Consider the following 22,992-nt stretch of genomic DNA (forward strand, 5'->3'; position numbering starts at 1 on the left):
TGCCAAGAATCCTGTGCATCATGAAAAGACCAAACATATTAAAGTTGATAGACACTTCATCTCTGAACGTTTAATAGAAGAATTATGCAGCTAAACTATATCCCGACACACCAAGATGTTAATGTCTTCAACAAAACTCTTCCTTGAGCACTTTCTTAGAGTTCAATACCAAGCTTGGTCTCTATAATGTCTATGATCCAGCTTGAGGGGGAGTGGAAATCTGAGAAGATCTTATGAAGGATTTGATTGGGATAACTTAGGAAACTCTTGATTAGTTTTTTTCCCTTTTTATTCTATGTTATTTTATTTTTATTTGAGAATTCTTTCCTTCCTAATTTAGGTTAGATATATTGGGTAAGTTTGTAAATTAGAATCATACAATCAAAAGAGAATTATTCTTCTCTACAGTAACCCATAGCGGATCTCCTTTTACTACCAACTAATCTTAACTGCCTCACCAATGGCTTCCAATATTGAAAGCATAGGCCGCACCATTCCAAATTATAGCTTTGAGAGTCATCACTTTAGCTTCCTGTCGTTTATAATCCATACAAAATATGAACATGGTCTAATCTTTGAAACTAAACATGCTCTTTAAACTTTCGACAGATTGTTGACATTCATGAACAAAAAATTGGAGAGATAATTTGCCAAGAATAGGGATGAAAGATAATAATATCATGAAGGTTTTTAAGATTCATGAGCATGAATGTGTGATGAATAGCACATCCGGTGCAAAATGTCGTGCATTAACTCTGTAGTTTTTATAATGAGTTATCCTTGACCTCTGCAAAGTATATCAGAAGGAATGAACAAGGAATGAGACAAGCAAATGCCATCGCATTTTTTGGTGCTCGTGGATCCTAACGGACAAATAAGGTGCTACATTGAAAAGCAATTAAAGTTAAATCATTTATTTACCCATTCTTCTATAAATTATATCAACAGTACTTGTAACTTAAGGCAACTTAAATTTCATATCAAATACTAAATAACCTATGTAGCAGTCCTAAGCCTATCCAATTTTCTTACTTTTCACTCGCTTGAAAAGAAGTTTTTCATATTACAATTATCATATGTAAAAAGCCCATCCCAAAGAACCCTATAATATGAAGATTCTCTAAATGTTCTCAAACCAATAAAAAATGATGATGTGGATCCACTTAAAATTTAAATTTCATAGAAATCTCTAAATTGAAATATCTTTGATACACAATTTATTTCATCATTGCATAACAAATCAATTTTAATTTTTTTTAGCTTTTTTATTTTGGAAGATATTACTAAAAAAAATTAATATTTAGAAAATTGAATTTAATTATCATAAAATAGAATATTTCTGCTTCAATATTCCAAGTTTTAGGGTTGAGTCATGATAGATGTCACCAACACAGCTATGGGGCAATGATGCAAGTGCACAAGTGGGTAGGATGTGAGTAGGGGTGGAAGATGAATATACAAGTAAAAGGGGGTTACCAACGTGAGAGTGAGGGATTGAGCACATGGATAGTCGATATGCGAGCTTGGGAGAAATGAAATTTGGGCCGGTGTAAGCGGGATGGCTAAGGATTAGCATTTCTCCGATACATATGAAACCGCATAAAATTTTTTTTATGTAGCTTTAAATAAGAAAATGCCTATATATAGGCAAACAGAGTGAATAAAAAGGTAAGAAGAGATGAATTTCCTCAATTATAGGAAGATATACAAATAAATAGAAACATATCAATTGCTAAAAACTAACTAATATTCTCTGCTACCTACTATTAACCTTACTCTTAATTAAATGTTTAAATTTATGCAATTGACTATTAAGTCATTTTCTGTTTATGAGATGAGGCGTAAGCTATGAGGTGATCTAAGGCCCGAGCCTCACAATTTAGAAGTTGTGTAGTCAAAATAAATAAATTGAAATTATATACTAGTGTCAAAACATAGAAATATATGAAAGGGAGGTGTTAATATGACATGAGAAAAAGTGACAAATTGTCCAAAATACGAAAGTAAGACAAAAATAATTTTAACATAAAAAAACACTCGCTGTTACTGTCCAACATAATAACGTCCATAGATAAAAATAAAGAGACAAAATATAATAAAAATCCTTCGACATTCTCATTACTTATAAGGTCTTACTTTGAATCATTATCATAATATATAGATTTCTTCGCCACCTCTTTTTTAGATGATATAAGTATTTTGATTTTCTATCAAAGAAATCAACATTTAGATATTCTTATGGTAACTGATTTGGTGTAACCATATTATTCTCATATATAAATCTTTTATTATTTGATGACACATTAACACTGTCATTGCCTATCCTAAGCCCGGATGTAAAAAGTGGAGGGTTGCCTTAGGTAGTCGACATACAACATAAAACTTGTTGAAAAGTGTGCAAGGGCCGCTACAACAGCGCCCAGGTGTAGTGTCAGATATGTAAGAGCTCCCATATTATGGACGGATGCGAGTAAAGAAATTAGTCCATAAAACTAATGAAACTAATATTAGGATAGTATCTTGGAATTTAGACACTCTCAATGGTAAATTAATGGAATTAGTTGATATTATGATTCATAGAAAGATTAATATCATATGTATTCGAGAAACTAAATGAGTTGGAGAAAAAATTAAGGAGATTAATAACTTATGTTTTAAACTTTGGTATTCTGGTAAGAGTCACACTAGAAATGATGTAGGTGTAATTATAGATAAGAGTTTGGAAGATAATGTTTTAAAAATTAATAGTGTTGGAGATATAATTATAGCCCTTAAGATTATCATTTATACTAAGATTTTTAATATTGTAAGTGCTTATACTCCTTAAGTACGTTTAGATATAAGGTATAAAGAGAAATTTCGGAATGACTTAGAAGACTTAAATACAAATGATACCTCTTAACAAAAGAATTTTTATTGGAGGAGATTTAAATGGACATGTAGGTAGAGTGGTATTCTGGAATTAGTTGATATTATGATTCATACAAAAATTAATATCTTATGTATTCGAGAAACTAAATGAGTTGGAGAAAAACTAAGGAGATTGATAACTTAGGTTTTAAACTTTGATATTCTGGTAAGAGTCACACTAGAAATGACGTAGGTGTAATTATAGATAAGAGTTTGAAAGATAATGTTATAAAAATTAATAGTGTCGGAGATATAATTATAGCCCTTAAGATTATCATTGATTCTAAGATTTTTAATATTGTAAGTGTTTTTGCTCCTCAAATACATTTAGATATATGGTCTAAAGATAAATTTCAGATTGACTTAGAAGACTTAAATACAAATGATACCTCTTGAAAAAAGAATTTTTATTGGAGGAGATTTAAATGAACGTGTAGGTAGAGTGGTAGAAGATTTCAGAAATATTCATGGTGGCTACGTTTTTGGAGTGGCCAATGAAGAAGGTAGTGCCATTTTAGATTTTACTTTAGTGTATAATTTTGCTATTACCAATATTTTATTCAAGAAAAGAGATGAGCACTTTATTACTTAGAAGAATGAATCTAATAAAAGACCAATTGATTATTTTCTTATGAGAAGAGGAGATTATCAAGATTGTAAAGATTATAAGGTCATTTTAAGTGAGGATTTAAGTACCCAACATCGTTTATTATTTATAGATTTTAAGTTAAAAAGTTGTAAAATAAAGAATACTATGATTCATCATTGTAGAATTAGATAAGGGAACCTAAAAGACACAAATAAAATTATTTTTATGAGTAAAATTCAATATTTCAAAATTTGGGATGTTTTTGAAAAAGCAAATGCTATGTGGGATAAAGTAACAAACATTATTAAATAAGTAACAAAAGTTGTACTTGAAGAATTAAAAGAAAAAAATTTCTATAAATAAAGTTCTTTTTTTAGAAAACTTTTTCATTAAAGATTAAACTTAAGAATGATTTTAAATAAATTTATTAGTTTTTTTGGCTTTGTTTAGGGCATTTTTATTCTAATATAATTCATCAATCTTCTCTAATATCAAGTCTATGATTTGTGCAGCGCAAGGGGCTCAACATAGATGCTTTCTCTTCTCAATCAATCTATTTCTATCTATTCTATAACCATTTGCATTATCTGTCACAAACTGAACTATGAAATGCCTTTCGATCTCTTTTATCACTCCATCAAGTAGTCCAAATGTGTACTTTGCATCATTCACCTAATCAGAAGCTTCTAGAGGTTTCAAAATATAAATACTATATGGATTATTAATTACAATGTTAATCAAGCTTCTTTTTTTTTTGTCTAATCACCCATCAGACATGATTGTTATTCTAGTTCGATGCCAAGTCCTCTTAATCTTTTCTATACTTTTATTTGTATTACTTAACTACTCTTTTAACTCTCATGCCGTTAAGTCTTACATAAATAGGGGTTTCAAGCCTCCACCAGAAGCATCAATAGAATAAATCATATAAAAGCAGGGGTTTCCACATTGAATGGAATAGCTTTCTCATAAAAACTTTTCAACATTCATGTAGGCATGTTTGCGTGCCTTTCTAAAAAGCTCTAGAGGTATCTTTTGAGCTACAACTGCCCCCTCTCCTCTCCACGACCTCTGTCATACTCCACATGTATAATATATTGATTTAAGGAATCTATTATTTTTCTAATTGATATTCGTTGCAGGGATGATGAGAAATTATTGACATTGCGCTCACTCCAATAATAAGTGCTGACATCAACTCTATCATTAAATTATTGTTGTTCAAGATGCTTTGACATCATCAACTTTTCAATATAAGATTGGTTCTATTTTATGACTGCTTTCAACACTAGCATAGATTCAATATTTTTATGAGGGCAGAAGTGGTATTCCTTTATCCGTGTAAAATCTTCTTTGACTACCTTGTTATAGTAATTGCCTTTCAAATAAATGTGTCTTATCATTGCATCCAATCTCAACTTGCACACTATACCTCCACAATGGTTTTTTTGGATTGCCCATTGTGGATTTCTCCGTCTCTTACCATTTCTCACAAAACTTGAAAATCTTATGATGAAATTTTTGTTTCAAAATTTAAACAAATTGAAAGTTTGGATTTCATGTAACTTTTCAAAGAAAATAAAAATATAAGGTTTAGAGTTGTAGATGACTTTTTAACCACTTGAAGATTACACGAGGAGGAGGGGGTGGTGCGATTGCACTGCTCTTAATCCACTATGCATACAATACTTGATAACCTTCCCCAAGGTTGCTAGATTTTTGCCCTTTCCTTAGTTTCTTACAAATAAGTAATTTTCAGGTGCCAAAACACGTGTTAAATATTAATTACATCAATTTTAATTGAGCAATGCAAAATGTAATACATTTTGACAGCATATGTTATTTCATAGGCATGCCAGAAAGCCACCATGGTGTGACAACCTAATTCAGCATGCCATGCTAGGGTATGTCAGCTCAAGTGTGTTGCGTTAGAAAATGTGAAGATGGGAGTCCTAAGCAAAAAAAATTCTATTTGGTTATCTTAAGAGATGCTTCCCACAAAAATGAATCTATTTTAGAATGGAATGCTTTGAACAATTCAAGATGATTGAAGAACATTACAAAAAGGATATGCTTGAGGCAGATACCTAGCATTTGCACAGAGAGGTATACGTAGGATCAACATCACAGTTGCATATCAATGGAAGCAAATGTATCTCAAATTTTGACGATGAAGATTAACTTTCGGACAAATTAAAGAGACATTTGGAGGAGTTCATTAAAGATAGTAATAGAGATTTAGTCGGTCAAAAATGAAAAGAAGTTTATTCAAAATGAGGCTAGTTCATCTTTACTTGCGTTTATTTTCTTTTTGTTATTTTTCAATGAAGTGAATATTTGTTTAACTCAATAGAGGAAGGTTATGAAGATATGAAAATGTACCTGAAGGAGAGAGGATTATGTGAATGAGATGATTTTTTTTAGATTTTATGTATTTATCTTTAGATTTTTTGCTGTACTGATATAGGTTGCCAAATTTGATTTTGTCTTTAATTTTGCCATACAATTTTGAAGTTCCTAAATTCTGTGCTAATTTTCTATGGTATTTATAATTTTCTCTAATTTTTATGCACAATGGAAAACAGTTTGTATGTTCACATTTGGAGGACGTACCTTGGTGTATGCTTTTTGCTAATGATATCCTTCTCGTGGATAACACGAGAGAAAAAGCCTGAGAAAAGCTTGAATTATGGAGGTCTATATTGGAGTCTAAAGGCCTTCATTTGAGTAGAACTAAAACTGAATACATGGAATGTAATTTTAGTATTAGTAGCTCTAGTGACAGAAGTGTAACTTTAGGTGATCAAAAGGTGTAACTTTAGGTGATCAAATTATTAAAAGGTGTGAACGATTTAGACATCTTGGGTCTGTTGTTCAAAGCGATGGTAATATAGACGGGGATGTTGATAGTAGAATTCAAGTTGGTTGGTTGAAGTGAAGGAATGCTTCGGGCTTTTTGTGTGATTGAAAAATACCGCTTAGATTGAAAGGAAAAATTTCTAAGACGGTGGGGAGACTTGCAATGCTTTATGGCGCTGAATGTTGGCTTTTAAAAGTGAAGCATATTACTAAGTTATGTGTTGCTGAGATGAGATTGATTAGGTGGATGAGTGGCTTTACACTTAGAGACAAAGTGCAGAATGATTATATCCGTGATAGGGTTGGTGTAGCTCCTATGACGGACAAAATTAGAGAAAGCTGTCTTAGATGGTTTGGTCACATTAAGTGTCAACTATCTGATGATCCTATTAGGAGAGTAGATGTTTTAGATTCGACTTATATTAAGAAAGGCAGAGGTAAACCTAGGAAGACTTGGGCTTATTGTATAAAAAATGATCTTAATTTATTAGAACTAAATGAAACTATGACACTAAATAGGATGCAATGGAGAAAAATGATTCATGTGGCCGACCCCACGTGGGATTAAGGCTTTGTTGTTGTTGTTGTATGTACATCATATTTCATTTTAATTTTAATCAATTTTTTGGTTATTAACTAATCTATGCTTCACTGTTATTATTGAACACATGATTATATTTGTTGAAATTCATGACCTCTTGGTTTAAATTTGATTTACTAAATAGTTTTTATGTGCACATAGCATATGTATATTTATGTATTTGTATGCATATATGTATATAATATGTGGGTCCTCTAGTTAATAAAAACATTGTTTGACGTTTTTTGTGCGTTGAAGCAAAGGGGAAATCCATTGAATTGCATTATGTTTTGTACTTTGAAAAGATTTGTTTAGGTCCAAGTGTTTGGTAGTGAATATGTCATTGATACAACAACAACAAGCCTTTATCTCTCTAAATGGGGTCGGCTGCATGAATCCTTTTTCTCGTTTGCATTCTATTCAGTGTCATACTTTCATTTAATTCTAGTAAATTGAGATCATTTTTTATACAATATGCTTAAGTTTTTTTTGGTCTACCTCTGCCTTTCTAAACATAAGTTGAATCTAGAATATCTACTCTTCTTATCGGATGATCAGATGGTTGACGGTTAATGCGACCAAACTATCTAAGATGACTATTTAATTTTGTCCGCCACTGGAGCTACACCAACCCAATCACGAATATATTCATTTCTCATTTTGTCTCTAGGTGTCAAGCCACTCATCTGCCTAACCATTCTCGTCTCAGCAACATTTTGTTCTATGCTTTTTTTTAAAGGCCAACATTCTGTGCCATAGAGCATTGTAGGTCTCACCACATTTTATGAAGTTTTTCTTTCAGTCTAAGCGGTACTTTTTTATTACACAATAAGCCTGTTGCATTTTTCCATCGAAACCAACCAACTTGAATTTTGCTAATAACATCCTCATCTATATTACCATCACTTTGAACAATAGTCCTGAGATATAAAAAACATTCACACTTTTTAATATTTTGATCACCTATAGTTACAATTCTGCCACTAGAGCTACTACTACTCAAACGAAGGCCTTTAGACTCCAATGTTGACCTCCATAATTCAAGTTTTTCTTGAACTCTTTCTCTAGTTTTATCAACAAGAAGGATATCATTTGCGAAAAGCATACACCAAGGTACATCCTTCTATAAATGTCCAGTAAGAGCATCCATAAATAAAGCAAAAAGATATGGGCTTAAAGCCGATCCCTGATGTAATCCAACAGAAATAGGAAAATACTTGGTCAATTGTCCTATTAACACCTCTAGTATCAACAGAAATGATGGGGCTTAGGTGGCGTCTTTCCGCTCTGTTAGGGTTCCGCCGCATGACGAACCCTAGCGTCTTTGGGCTTTGGCGTCTGCTTCCATTCGCGTTTGCGTTCGCATTTCGTCTGGCGACAGTACTTGCGGTCGATTCCCCCATCTTGGTAGACTCCCGTGTCTCGTCTGCGACAGCCGCTCGACAGCTTCTTCATCTGCGACAGAGCTGTCGAGCTACCTCTCCTGTGACAGCCTCTCCCGCCGCGTCTCGTCTGCTACAGAGCCGTCGAGCCACTCAACAACTTGCAACAGACAGAGCCGCTCGTCTACTGCGTATCGTATATTGCGTCTCGACTGCGAAAGACAAAACTTCTTCGTCTGCGACAGACAGAGCTTCTTTTGCTCGACTCTGGCATAGGCGTGACAGAGCCGTTTGGCACTGGCTGCGGTAATGGCCTTAAGGCTTTCCTACGCCGCAACCCTCGCCGGTGATAACCTCGCCAAACCCTCCTATGCTACAGTGGTTCACAAACGCAGCTCTCCTTTTCACCTCGCAGATAGTGCGGTATTTGTGCAGGTTTTTCGTGATTCTGTTGCAGGAAATGGTGATTGCAATCTCATCGAAAAAGTAGAGAAAAAGGCGGGTAAACCAGTAATTTTCTCTTTGACGCTGAAATTTCAACTATGATGCTGAAATTTCAACTCATACTGCAAAATACAAATTTACACTGGTTGGAAAGTTCTAATTAGGTTGCCATAAGAGGGAGATCATCAGGAAGATTTTTGACGGAAGACAAGTTATGATACAACTGAGCACAGAAAATGATTACGCGAGGATTTTCTCAAAAAAATTCATCATAATTGAGGGCAAACATATGAAATTGCTCAAATGGACTCCCAATTTGGATCCCAATCAAGAACCCCCAATTGCACCTATCTGGTTCTCATTATCTGATCTCAAGCTTCATTTCTTTGATCTACCTATCTTATATGCAATTGAGACTATCCTTGGAAAATCTTTGCAGGTAGATTTACCTACAGTTCATTTCTCAAGACCCTCTATTGTAAGGATTTTGATTGAACGAGATATTACACTACCAGATGTAGAAGAAGTATGACTTCGATCTGCTCACAATAGTTATTGACAAAAAATCATTATGAAACAAAAACCATACTACTGTAAGCACTGCAAGATGTTTGGACACCCGCAGGAGAAATGTTTCAAATTGCACCCACAGTTGAGAACCAGTAGTCAAAAGTAGGAACATGCTGTTAGCGCACCCCATGTGCCGGAACGCACTTTTAGCAAACCTGATGACAACTAACCTTAGGAGGGAAACACCACAAGACAGGAGTTGGTGTCTGCCCCTAAGATCCTTTCTCTTGACCATACTACAATGGATAATATTCGAACTGAAAATCAGGATAGTCCTGCATCTCCTATTCAGGAAGCATCAAGTGCAGAGGTAACAAATCACACTTCACATACATTGAAACCTATCGCGGTGGCAACGACTCTCTTTTCTCCTACTGCAGTTTTAACATTAAATCAGATCGAGGATCATATGAGCCAGTCTTTAGATGAAGAATGCCAGATTTACACTTCTCGGCGGAAGAAGAAGCCTGGGGGCTCACTCCAACTTGAAAACTTAATGAATGATACTTTGGTGACTCCTGACGATAACACGACTCTTCAAAGTTTGTTATTTAGTTCCGCTCTTAAAACTAGAGGAAGAAACAAGACTAAACTGGCTCGTCCCTAGCTACTATTTTCTGCATGTGTTAAGTTTGTTTTTAATTTTATTTGAATCTATCTGTACCTTTTGTTGGAGTTTTTATGTACTTGTATTGTATGGGTAGAGTTTTTTTGGGCTCTTCTCATACAACCTTTATGTATCCTTTTATATTTCAATAAAATCAACCATTGACTTTAATATATATATATATATATATATATATTCCCTCCTTTGAATCTCTCGGCTTTACTCCACCGCCTTCCCCGTGCTCGACGTAGAAGGGTTCCACGATATTTTTCGTGTTCCCGTTGTTCCGCAAGCCCTGCGATTGTCTACTTCGACGATGAAGGTCTCGCGTTTCGTCGTTCCGTCGTTTTGCTTGCTCCTACGCTTCGTCCCTCCTCACCCGCACTCTACAACGTTTCCTCGATAGTGGTTCGCGTCGTCTTCTGTACTTGACGACGCCTTCACCCTGCCTGAGAGAAATCGACGTCGCCTCTGTTGCCCTGCCTGACAGAAGGTCTGCTCGCCTTGCAGCTCGCCTTGCAACTCGCCTAGCATCTCTTCAAATGGCCTCAACCATGCGTTCCTATGCCACTGCAGTTGCCGACGATTTTCCTATTCTTACCTGTGTTCCTCTTTCAGGTTTAGAGTCTGGTTTTCATATCGGCAAGCCTTGCAAAGTTCCACAATCATTTCACAAGGCTCTTGAAGGTGGTGGCGATCACACCTTTAAAGAATTGAGAAAAAAATGAGAAGTCTGCTCGTATTCTCACAGAGATTGAAACCAATACTCTAGTATCTTCGTGGCATTTTGCTCTAATGGAAAATTTTCTTTATGGTCACCCAAAACTTGAGATCATTCGAAAAGAATTTGATGCTAAGAAGCTGTTGGGCAGTTAGAATATTGATTTACTTGAAGGTCGACACAAACTGATTCAGTTGTGTCATGATGTCGATTACACTCGCATTTTTTCTTGAAAAGTTATCAAGATTGACAACCGTTATATGAAAATTCTGAAGTAAATTGTTGGTTTTGATCCAAAAGCAGAGTCGCCTATCATTCCAGTTTGGATAAAGTTTCTGGGGTTAAAATTACATTTGTTCAATTTAAAAATTCTCTACTCCTTAGCAACTGCTTGCGGTAAGCCTCTAAAGGTTGATAGTCCTACGCTTGCTGTCACTAGACCCTCTGGCTTGTGTGTTAGTTGAGAGAGATATCACTCAACCAGCTCCGGATGAGATATAGATTGAAACCACTCACAACGGGTATTGGTAAAATGTTGAAATAGAACAACACCCTCCTTATTGCTCTCATTGCAGTATGTTTGGCCACAGTTCTACTATTTGCTATCGTTTGTATCCTCATCTAAGGCCGGATATCGCTAACGATCAGTCGCCTATCATCCCTGTTAAGAAGATGCAACCCGATCCTCTTTCCAACACAGCAGTTCCTGATGAAGAACACCATACTACAGCTACAGACCCAGTTGTGATTATACCACCTACTGTTATTGAACCTACTGTTATTGAAATACCACCTACTGTTATTGAAGAAAACTCACTTACATGGCAAAACACACGAGAGTGCTCCTTTACTCAAATAACTGATCAACCGGTACAAAATGTAGTTGCTTCTAATGTTCAACAACCTGCACTTCTCCAACACACTTTAGACCAAAATCAGGTGAGCCAATCTTCAGATGAGGAATGACAGGTCTACTCTAGGAGGAAGAAGAAAAATGGATGCCGACTCCAACTTGGGAACATATTGGATGATACATTGGTTACTACTGACAATGACAATCATCTTACCAACTTATTAGCTTGCTCCTTCCCAAGAACTAGAGGCAGAGACACGACCAAATTGGGTTGCTCTCTAATTACTTGATACTATGTATTTCGGCACTTTTAGGCATTTTCATTATTTCTCTAATGTACTTTTTTGTATTTTCTAGTTTTGGAACCATTTGTAGTTTTTGTGTGGGCAGGGTGCCATGCTTGGGCCCTCCCACACATTGTATTTCATGTCTTTCTTTCTCGTTAATATATTAGCCATTTTGGGCTTTCTAAAAAAATATATATATATATATATCTTTAATGACTCGAATATAAGTCCTATTAACACCTTTCTTCTCAAGAACTCTTCAAGAAACTTCTCAATAACATATCAACTGAAATAGTAAATACATAATTGATAAAAAAGTAAAAAACTTGTAGAAACGAGCATGTTAATATGAATGGTTCATGTGTGTTAATGTATAAATATTAGATTGAAAGTTTATATTGGAGGCATTATGAGGGCAGCATCTTATAAAATTATGATAGTGGAAAATAAATTTAGGTGGATTAAGCATACATAATATAGGATAACTATAGGCCAAATTTAAAAGACATTATGAAAAAAAAGAAACTGCACAAAATAGGTTTTATGCTTTGTGCAACACCCTATTAGGATGAATGAAGAATGAAGATTCATACAACTAATCCAAAATTGTTGGGACAAGGCTAGTGATAATGATAATATTTTTTGTTCTTGCTCATTATCTACATGTTGTATGGTTTTACAAGTGCTTTTATTTTAATTTTTGTAGAAGCTGATAATTCTTAAAACTTAATTTGCAGGTGATAATAACTAGCGTACAAATTGAAGGCAACCTTCTACTGATTGGTAGTCATAAAAAAGCGAAGGTACTGCATTCCAACTTATGCTTCTGTCATCTTTCAATTTGCATTATGACGCAGAAGTGATAGGTATGATTCTGCTAGTCCTTAAATCTATGCTTGAATGTACTATGATCAATGTATTAGCCTAAATAATTATATGTAGTAGCCTAAATTAGGTAGGGTATTTTGATTGAAAACCTTTGTATTTACTATTAGTAAACAAAGTTACTTGGTAGAAAAGCATATTTTGTTTGATTTAAATGAAACTCTGGACTAGCTTATATAGATTGTAAGTGCCAAAGAGGCAACATGGTGGAAGCTTTGATTATAGCTGTAGCTTCAAATTTTTATTATTTCTTTCTCAATGCATATTATGAGTATGCGATAATATTTCTAGAGAACATTTCAACTATTGCATGCCATATTTATCTTATGGAGTGTAGGAAATTGCCGTCGAGTATGTTCGATTAGGAAGAAATTTATTTCCTTTACCTAGAATTTGAGTTTTTCTTTTTTTAAGTATTTCCTATTTTTCTACTCTTATTTTGGTGGTATTCCTATTCAAATGATTCCAATTTCCTATTTTGCTGATTGATATACCAACCACTATTATATATATGTAATAAGGTGTAATTCATTAGGGTGAGTAAATAACCTTTTTCCCTTTTTTGTGCATGGTCTCAGAGCCACCATCTCACATCCTCTCCGATTTGCTAAAGCGACGAATGCTTCATTCCCTCACCTTCATAAGCTCTATCATCTCCAACGATCTTGTCAAAGCCCGATTTTGCAGGCACATCCCCATCTCTATCAACACATACATTTAATTCTCCTAGTTATGGAAGGACATCTTAGCAAAAAGTTGTCTGTCATGCTCGAATGACCAGTTGCTTCATTGCTGATTTGTCGCCATCTCACAGGCGATCTCCTGTTGTAGATCGTTGATCTAATTGGCCTCCTCGTTATTGTCTGTATTGTCTAGTGCACCGTCGAGCAGAATCTCGCTCATCATGCAGCTTCACCTCCTCATCACCGTTTGTAGGTAGCCAATAGTTTTTGCTTCAACTTGCTTGAAGTTCGGCTGCATGGATAGGGGAAGGAAAAATAAGAGGCTTAGAAGCGCATTTTTGTACTGCTTAGAGTACCCACATGTGTTTTCCCATGAAGGATAGGTGGAAGTCCTCCCCACAACCCTCTTCCCTTATGTTTTTGCCCTCTCTCTGCACTACTCCACACGCAGCTGAATCCTACTACTCTTGCTGTCTTTCGAGAAGGTCCTTATGGGTTTGAAGGAAGCATTCTATCATCATTATTTATTAGAAAAAACATTTCTATTGGTGCTCTGGTACCCTTGTTTGAGCTTTTGGGAGCAATTCTTGTAGAGCTTATCACGCACAAGATCATCTGTAGTAATAAAGTAGCAGGTCCTCGATTCAGGCTTCACACTCTTATCATGACTAAATATGGTATGACCTTAATCTTTTTTTCTGAAGTCACCTATATATCCAAGACCACATTCTAAGTCCCTATTTACCTGATAATTAATTTCGTCTTGTGACAAACCATAAACTGTAAGGCCATAATTTTCTTCAGTGGTCGCAGTTTGTATTTATGTACATCTGTGGAGGGAAGGATGGTTTTCTCACTGGTGAAATCTCGGCTCCATAAGTGACGGATTTTAGATAGCGGGCCTGAAAAAGTCTCAATTCATATGATTGTCATGATTAATAAACTCCATGATTACATAAAGTTGGAAAAAAATTTTCTCTATAAGACAGCCAGAGAGATATGAGAAGCTACATGTGAAACTTACTCTGGTATTACCTTAGAGTTATTTGAGATTGAGACTAAACAACATAATCTACAATGAGGAGAATTAAACGTCAACACTTTCACACGCTATTAGCTGTGATTGGAAATGTATGAGGTTTATGCTTGTTTTGGTGTTGTGGAGCTTGATACACAACAACAACAACACCAAAGCTATACAACTGCATACTAACATCCTTTAGAGGCTCCCTCACGCCCATAGTGGTGCCCCTTCGCCAGGAAGGGCGCCTAGAGGCCTAGTGCAAAGAAGTTCTGTGCCTAGTCAGGGCCCATATGTTCATCAATTTTTGCTCATTTCAGGTCCAGAAATAAAGGCAATTGGAACTCATCTGCCCAGGAGGGTCGACAGTGGCCGAATTGTGCTTTTAAGAGGAACAAATGGAAAGGCAGTGCATGAGACGGGCGGTCTGACGCCATCAACTATGTTCTCTTCTAATTCAATTTTAAGCCATCATTTCATTCGAAAACTGACTTGCGTTGTTTTCTCTCAATGGTGCATAATAAGTGCGAGTTGCGTGAAGAATCAATGTTTGAATTTTAACTGATTTCTCTTGTGCAATCTAGAGAAGGAGTGAGAGTCTAAATTGTTGTAATTTCGAGGAGAGTGGAGAGGAAATCTAAGTGTGGCGTGGTTTGTACATTTGTCTTGATTTTCATAATCAAATTTTGTCTTGTGACTCCATGATTTTTTCCTTTTTTCAGGTTTTTCCAGGTTAACTATTTGTGCTTTTCCGACTTTTATGTGATGTGCACTTCTGATCATTTTTGTTTCGGATCTCTAGAATCAAAATATTTTTCTGTAGTGTGGTTTGGTTGTGAATCGATCAAATTCTATTTTTTTTATCAGAAGTGTAGCAAAAGGGTTTTTAAAATTTTTTTTTTGTGAGAGCAATGACCAATGAAACGAGGTATAAGGTGGAGAAGTGCAATAGTTCAGATTTTGCATTTTGCAGAATGCAAGTTGAAGATTGGTTGTATCAAAAGAACTTATATGTGCACTGAAAAGAATGACAAAGAAGCCTGAATCGATGACACTGGAAGAATGAAAATTGCTTGATCAAACAACTCTAGGTTTGATCCATCTTTCACTTTCCCTGACTGTTTCTTCCAACATAGTGAATGAGAAAATAATGTTGGATCTCATGGCGGCACTGACAAAGTTGTATGAGAATCCTTCAATTTCAAATAAGGATTTTTTCAACTTGAAGATGGTGGAAGATGGTAAAACAATGAAGAGATTATTCAACTTGAAGATGGTGGAAGGTAGTTTGGTGGCTGAACACTTGAATAATTTCAACACTGTGATGAACTGGTTGTGTTTTGTAGGTAGAGGTAACTCTTCATGTAATACGAAGTTAAACTTCGATGACATCGTGAAATTAGTGCTAAATGAAGAAGTTCTCTAGAATACGAGCAGTGAACTTCAAATTCTACTTTGAATGTTGAGAGTAGAGGAAGAAACTTGTATAGCAATATAAACAGAGACAGATTCAAGTCCAAAAGAGAAAAGTCCAGGTCAGAAATAGGAAGTGCTAGAGGAGAATGTTAGAACTATGGGAAGAAAAGTAATTTCAAGAAAGACTGTAAAGATCCAAGGAAAATTTGTGATGGAGGCCTAGATAGGATCTCGACAAATTTCTCTACATGCAAAATACTAGGTGACTATTTTTATTTCTAGCAATATTGAATCTTAGATAGTAGATTCAAATTCCTCTTTTCATGCGTGCCCAACAAAGAGATGTTTAAAAACTACACTCAGAGTGATTCAGAAAATGTATATTTGAGAGTTATGAAGGCTTGTGTTATTGTAAGAAAGGGTAATTGTGATATCAAGTTGCTAAATGAAACAGTCTTCAACCTTAGTGAGATTATATGTGTTAAATTTGAAGAGGAATTTGAGTAAGGTGAGTCAGCTTGCAAGGTCAGATATGTGACTACTTTCGCAGGTGATTTGTGCTGTGAAAGATGGCCAGGGGGCAATGGTTACGACTCAGGGCAACATTGAAGGCACTCTGCCTGATCAATAAGATGATAGAATTCATGGATGTGATTGGAACAAAGGTTGATGCAGTAATTTTGCACCGTAAACTTGCACATATGGACGAGAAATATACGCAGTCCCAACTTTCTTGGAACAACTTCATGGTTTAAGATTTATAGATTAAGATTTATGTGAAGATTTTGTATATAATAAGAAAAGTAGTTTTTGTCTCCAAAATTGAGTCAATGGTGAAGTCCAAGAAGCTGAAGTTAGTGTATATTAAAGTATGTGGTCATATCTTAGTTTAGCCTATTGGACGTTTCTACTATTTTATCACTTTCATAGATGATCACAACTAAAATGTATTTGTTTACTTTTTAAAGCATAAATTTGATTTATATGAGGTGTTTAAGAAGTGAAAGACTATAATAAAGAATGAGCCAGACTTGAAGCTGAAATATCGTAGATCATATAACGGTTGCGAGTATCATGATCAAAAGTTTAAGAATTATTGTGCATCATAAGAGATCGAATACGAGTTCATTATTTCAAGAACACCACAGTAGAATGACGTGACTGAGTGTACGAATAGAAAATCTACATGGCTATCAATTTGGGTTTGGAATAATGAGTGAATAACATGTTGATTTGCAAGTTGATGAAGTCCTCATATGGCTTAAAGCAATCTTTTCATACTTGGTTTGACACGTTTGCTAAAACGGTGATTAGAAATGGATATCATCAGTATCAAGCTGATTATACATTATTTATTAAATCCAATCCTAGAGTCAAAATTTTTGTTCTCGTAGTGTATATAGATGATATTATCATGTCATGTAATAATTTAAAGGAAATTTTTAACAAAAAAGATGCTTTTACTAGAATTTTAGATCAAAGACCTTGGGACTCTCGGATACTTTCGAGGATTTGACACGTTTGCTAGAACCTTGGCTGAAGATTACACTCGGATTTTCTCTAAGAAATTTCTTAACATTGCAGGAAATTCAATGAAGTTGCTCAAGTATTCTCCTGATTATGACCCAAATCACGAGCCTCCCACTGTGCCAATATGGTTTAGTTTATCTGGTCTTAAGTTGCATCTATTTAGCCATCAATTCTCCACTTTATTAGAGTCATACTTGGAAATCCTATGAAACTAGATCCACCCACCTTCAATCTAACTAGACCTTTTGTTGCCAGAATAATTGTGGAAAGAGATATCACTTTACCTGATATTATAGAAGTTTGTTTGGGCACAACACATAATGGATATTGACAACAAATTATCACGGAGGATAGACCCTTTTATTGTAATCATTGTAAGATGTTTTGGCATACCCTTGACAAATGTCACAGGCTCCACTCTAACTTGAAACCTAAAGCTCAACTGCATAGGATGGGCCTAACCCCATTGCTCTAGACACATCTACTCCTAGGAAGCCTGTGGAGGAAATTACCATAAGACAGGAGTTGGTGCCTGGTTTTATTGCCCCTGGGGGAACTACCTCTTCACTTGTGGAGGAGCCTTTGAGGCCTGCTCCTATTGTCCTTGAGGGGGATTCCTCACTTTTTATACCTCCCGTGGAACCTCAGTTGGTAGTGGTTGAGGAGTCATTGCCATAGTTTCAAGCTCAAAATTCTATTCTAGGTGAGCTTTCTACTGCAACCCTACCATCTGATCAGATCGAACGAGTTCTTAATGTCAATCAGGCACAAGGGGGTCTTGTTATGCAATTGCCTATACCTGCCAGACAATTTTTGGATCAATACACTGGTCAGTTGAGCCAGTCTTCGCATGACGATTGGAAGATTTACACATCCAGGAAGAAGAAGAATAAAGGCCTACTAGAACTCAGAAAATTAATGGATGATACCTTGGTTGCTTCGGGCAATGACAGAAAACTTAACCATTTGTTAGCAAGCTCCCTACCTAGAAACAGAGTTAAGAAATAAGGGTACATTGGATCACACTTATGCTCCTATTATCTGTGTAAAGGGTTTTCATTGGTCTTTTCTTGGTAGATCATATACTCCAGCTTTTTGTTCTCCCTTTCTTCCAGTCTTTGGTGCAACAAGTTTGTCTTCCATCTGTTTTGGTTCTGCACCGTCGTCTGTTGGCCAACCTACAAATGCATTTGGGGGGTGTCCCAACTGAAATGAATTGTGAATTTTGCGTAGGAAGAAGACTCCCTATTAGAGTTTGAAGATCTAAACAACATTTTTCTCCATATATTTGACATTTATAGCTCTCACAGATCTAACTACAACTTCCAAACGACTTGTAAATTTTCCTCTATCTAAAAATTTTGGCATAGAGATTACAGTATTATAGTTTTTGAGTATTCATATACTTTTTTTGGAGATTTTATTGTGTTGTATACCTGGTACTTTGGGTTCCTACTTAGGCTCACTCATCCAACCTATTTTGTACCAATCCTTCTAATATGGTAGCTTATGGGCTTTTTTTTTTTAAAAAAAATAGAACTTCTCTTAATACGGGTGAAATGATATTTTTATGATTTGCATCTTTACCATATCTTTCACTATAATGACCGATAATAGATGGTTTCCTTCATTCAATATTTGTTTTGTAGAAATCAATGTAGTTGTAATGCGCCTGTGTCCAAAATTTGTATGTGGTATAATATGAAGCACATTCGCAATCAACCTTTTGCTAGTCTTGCAAGAAGGCCATCCAATTTAATGTTATTGGCTAATAACATTTAACTCAATTATCATTGCTGTAGACAGCCTAGAGAGGCGAGCGATGGCAAGAAGTACTTGCTGAAGCTTGCTCTAGATGAAGCCCAAAGAATAAAGTGTAAACTGTTTAAAATGGTGGAGCTAAAGTGGTAAAGAAAAAATTCAGTGAGGGATAGGGGTTTCCATATAGGATTGAAATTGATGAGGCTATGATGCTAGAGTTAACCCAAACCACAATAAAAATGTAAATATTATTGCTGAAACTCAATTAGATTACAAACAATGACTCTTGAGAATAGAAAAATAACATCACAAACATAAAAGACACCGTAAGGCGATGGCGAAGGTGGTGAATGGCGCTTGGATAGCAGGTAGAGTGGTTGGTTAGAGGCTGCGGGCATAACCGAAGGCCGGAATTGCGCGGTGGCAACATTGGAAGGCAGGAATGAGGGAGCAGCAATAGCAGGTAGGCAAAAGAAAGGGTAGCGACAACTTGCTTATAAGCTGGGAGGGCTGGCGGCAGCAGGCTGGGAGGGAGGAAAGGTATTACAGCAGTAGGTGGTGTTGTATGTGTTATCGCAGTAACAGGAAGGGAGATTAGGACTGTTAGTAGGAAAAATAGGAGGAAGGGAAGGTGTGCAGCTGCAAATGTAGCAAGTTGCAGGTTGCGATGTATGGAGAAGCTGAGGATAATCATCACATCGGAGCAAGATACAGTCAGAGCACTAATCATCCTAAGATACTATCCTTGAAGGGAAAAGGGGCGTGCCGGAGGAAGTCTTTGCAGAAAACTCAATAAAAAACTGAATCCTAATGAAAATAACATAATATAAATATATATTGTACATAACTAGGAGGGGGAAGCTCCTCCCCTTCCGCGACAACCGTAGCTCATAAGCGTGGACTGGCTGACCCTGCTCCTGTTATTGGCTGAACTAGTTTAGGAGGTCCAATCGGTTCAGCCCCTAGGAAGCCACACGTCAGTCTCTTAGTGTTGGGGGAGCATTTGTCTGCTCGTTGCCTGTGATAGAGCTGTTGTAACCTCTCCGAGCTGAGGGCTCTACTATTGCGGTTCACGAAGAACCTAGATTCTACTGGTGACTGCACCGTCTTCCAAGGCACCTGAGGATCTTTCCCCACTTACGATTAAACATCCACTTCTATCCAATTTTCTAAGAGTCCCCTACTGAACTGAGCTTGGTCTACGTGTCATGCGTATACTGTTAAATCCTCTCAACTTTGTTTAATGTCAGCTCAATCTGATTTTAAGTGAGGGTAACCTGAACCTTTTTGAATGGCTGTGGCCATGATGGTAATGTATTTACCATGATATTCTGAATTGCTCTGTCGCGACTGTCACTTTTTTGGAGCAGGTGTCTCAATCTTATCATTCTCCGTCATCACCAAACTAGTCCCACCAATGCTGCTCTGCTGGCATGAGCATCTGTGATCTCGGGCTCCGCGGAAGGGAGAAGGACGATGCACTTCCCATTTTCTGTGGAGTAGATGCTTCTGAATCCATCATGCTGAGTTCTATTATCAAACTGCCATGGTCTCCCCAATAACAGGTGACATGTATCCATGGGTACCACATTAGACCACATTTGATCATGTAGCTGACTCCCAATTGAAAACTCCTCTAGGCACCTCCGACCAATGCTGACTCTGTTCTTCTTCAACGATCACGTTAGAGAATATGATAACGAGTGCATCTGAGTTCTGAGACCTAACTTCTACACCATTTGTGTAGACGCCACATTCTTACTGCTCCGCTCCCTCAATCGATGATGAGTGCATACATTCCCTTTCACAGTGCAACATGTGTAGAATATATTGTGATAAAGCTACTGCAAATCCCTCGTATATTTGGTTTGTAGTACCTATCAAACCACAAGCACTTCTCCTTCATCGGGTGAAAGATGATACACCTCACCTTGTTTCTTAGTGGTCTCCTCGTCGCTAACCTCCTTCACAAAGCCCTGCTCGGTGAAAGACACAATTCAACTTGTCGGAAAGCTGGAGGCATTGTGCTCAAATCTGTGCCATCTGAAGCATTTTTCTGGCGAGGACATTACTAAGCATGGTACTCTTCTCAGGCTTCTTCTCATTGGGGTGGCTCTATCCTTATTCAAATCAGTTTTTCCAACTTCTTGAGGTATGCTTTTGTTGGTGGTTGCTTGCTCTGTTTCTGCTACCTTTTCACCATCTCAAAGTGACCGATACAGTTGCAGCTGCACCACATGGCTAATAGGGGCTTCTATATAACGCGCTATGGTGTGTACCTCTTTCTCGACCAAATCAAACTTCATCTGCAACTATTCAAACAGTGCCTTGAACTCCTCTATTGATAAGCCTCTCTGCTGCAAGTGGTGGAGTCTCAGAAGCTTAGTGTGGCGGTAGTGAGGAGGTAAGTATTTTCTCTGCAACACCTTTCGCATCTTCTCCCACTTAGTAATTTTGTCTTCGCCTTCTCTCTTCCACTGCCTCAGTAAGTTGTCCCACCACAAGGATGCACTCTTTCTCAATTTGATAGTTGCAAGCTTCACCTTTTTAACTTTTGGAACCGTTTTGTACTCGAAATTCCTCTCAACTCATTTTAGTCATTCGATAAAGTTATCTGGATCCATACCTCTATCGAACTCTGATAGATTCTTCTTTATTTCGAAGTTCCTCTGTCCTCTATATTTGGTCTCCTCTCTCAGCCTCCTCTAATGCTGGATTCCGATGCGTTGTTGCTTTCTTCATCATTGAAATCACCCCTATGGAAGGGGTTGAAATTCTTGTGTCTTTTTCCTCTTCTACATTCCTTGTCACCATCGAGGGTATGCTTCCTGGGTTTCATCCTCAATGTCCACATGTCTCTGTTGAAGTTGACGGATCACTCACTGTATCTCTTCCAGGGTATGCTCAGACATGTATCTCCTTGGTGGCATGACTAGAGATTAGAGTTTAGAGGTGAAAAAGGGTATAAAAATTGAATTAGGGTTTGCTGATGTTGAAAATCGGCAAGAGGAAATTAGGGTTAGGTCAAAGTTTGGCTATGTTTTGGGAATAGTAAAAAATAATTTTGGTTGAGGGGGTAGGGCGGATTCTAGAAAACTCTAGGATATGATTAGGATTAGACTATCTTTGATACCAAATGATATGGAAGTTAACCCATATCACATTAGAAATGTAAATATTATTGCTGAAATTAAAAAAAAATTACAAACAAGACTCTTGACTATAGAATAGTAACATCACAAACATGAAACACTAGGGTGATGACAAAGATGGTGGATGGCGGCTGGAAAACAAGTAGAGGGGTTTGTTGGAGGCTACAGTCATAGCTGAAGGCTGGAATTGTGTGGCGACAACAGTGGAAGGCAGGAATGAGGGGGCGACAGCAGCAGTTAGATAGGGGCAAGGGTGGCGACAGCTGGCTGGCAGGCCGGGAGGGCTAGCGGCAGCAGGCTGAAAGGGAGAAAAGGTTTTACAGCAGCTGGTCTGGGTGCTGTATGGGTTGTGGCAGAGGTGGGGGTGCTGTATGGGTTGTGGCAGCAGCAGGAAGGGAGATTAAGGCTGGTGGCAAGGAAAATAGGGAAAGGGAAGGTGTCTAGGCAAAAGAGCAGCGAGCTGCAGGTTGTAGCAGATGGGGAAATCGAGGTTAATCACCATCTCGGAGCGAGATACGGTCGAAGCATCACTCGTCCTCAGTTATAGCCCTAGAAAGAAAAGGGAGCAGCCGGAGGCTGTCCTGAGAGAAAATTCAATAAAAAACTGAAAGCTAATGACAATAACATAAAATATATATAGCAGATAACTAGAAAGGGGAGGCTCTTCCTCTTGGGCTGCAACCCTAGCCCATAAACCTGGACTAGCCGGCATTGCTCTCCCCTTTGCTGAACCCGGTCTGGG

General features: G+C 37.0%; 1 protein-coding gene across 3 annotated transcripts in view; it reads left to right on the forward strand.

The window, feature by feature from the left end:
* The window catches only part of LOC110038025 (pyridoxal kinase), a 135,240-nt gene that overhangs the window by 93,455 nt on the left and 18,793 nt on the right, over positions 1–22,992 (forward strand). For all 3 annotated transcript variants that reach the window (XM_020742782.1, XM_020742781.1, XM_020742783.1), the window contains one exon: positions 12,540–12,605. In XM_020742782.1, the coding sequence (XP_020598441.1) occupies positions 12,540–12,605 (66 nt within the window). The remainder of the gene's footprint in view (positions 1–12,539; positions 12,606–22,992) is intronic.

Source organism: Phalaenopsis equestris, unplaced genomic scaffold (assembly GCF_001263595.1).
Source record: "Phalaenopsis equestris unplaced genomic scaffold, ASM126359v1 Scaffold229296, whole genome shotgun sequence".
Classification (NCBI taxonomy): domain Eukaryota; kingdom Viridiplantae; phylum Streptophyta; class Magnoliopsida; order Asparagales; family Orchidaceae; genus Phalaenopsis; species Phalaenopsis equestris.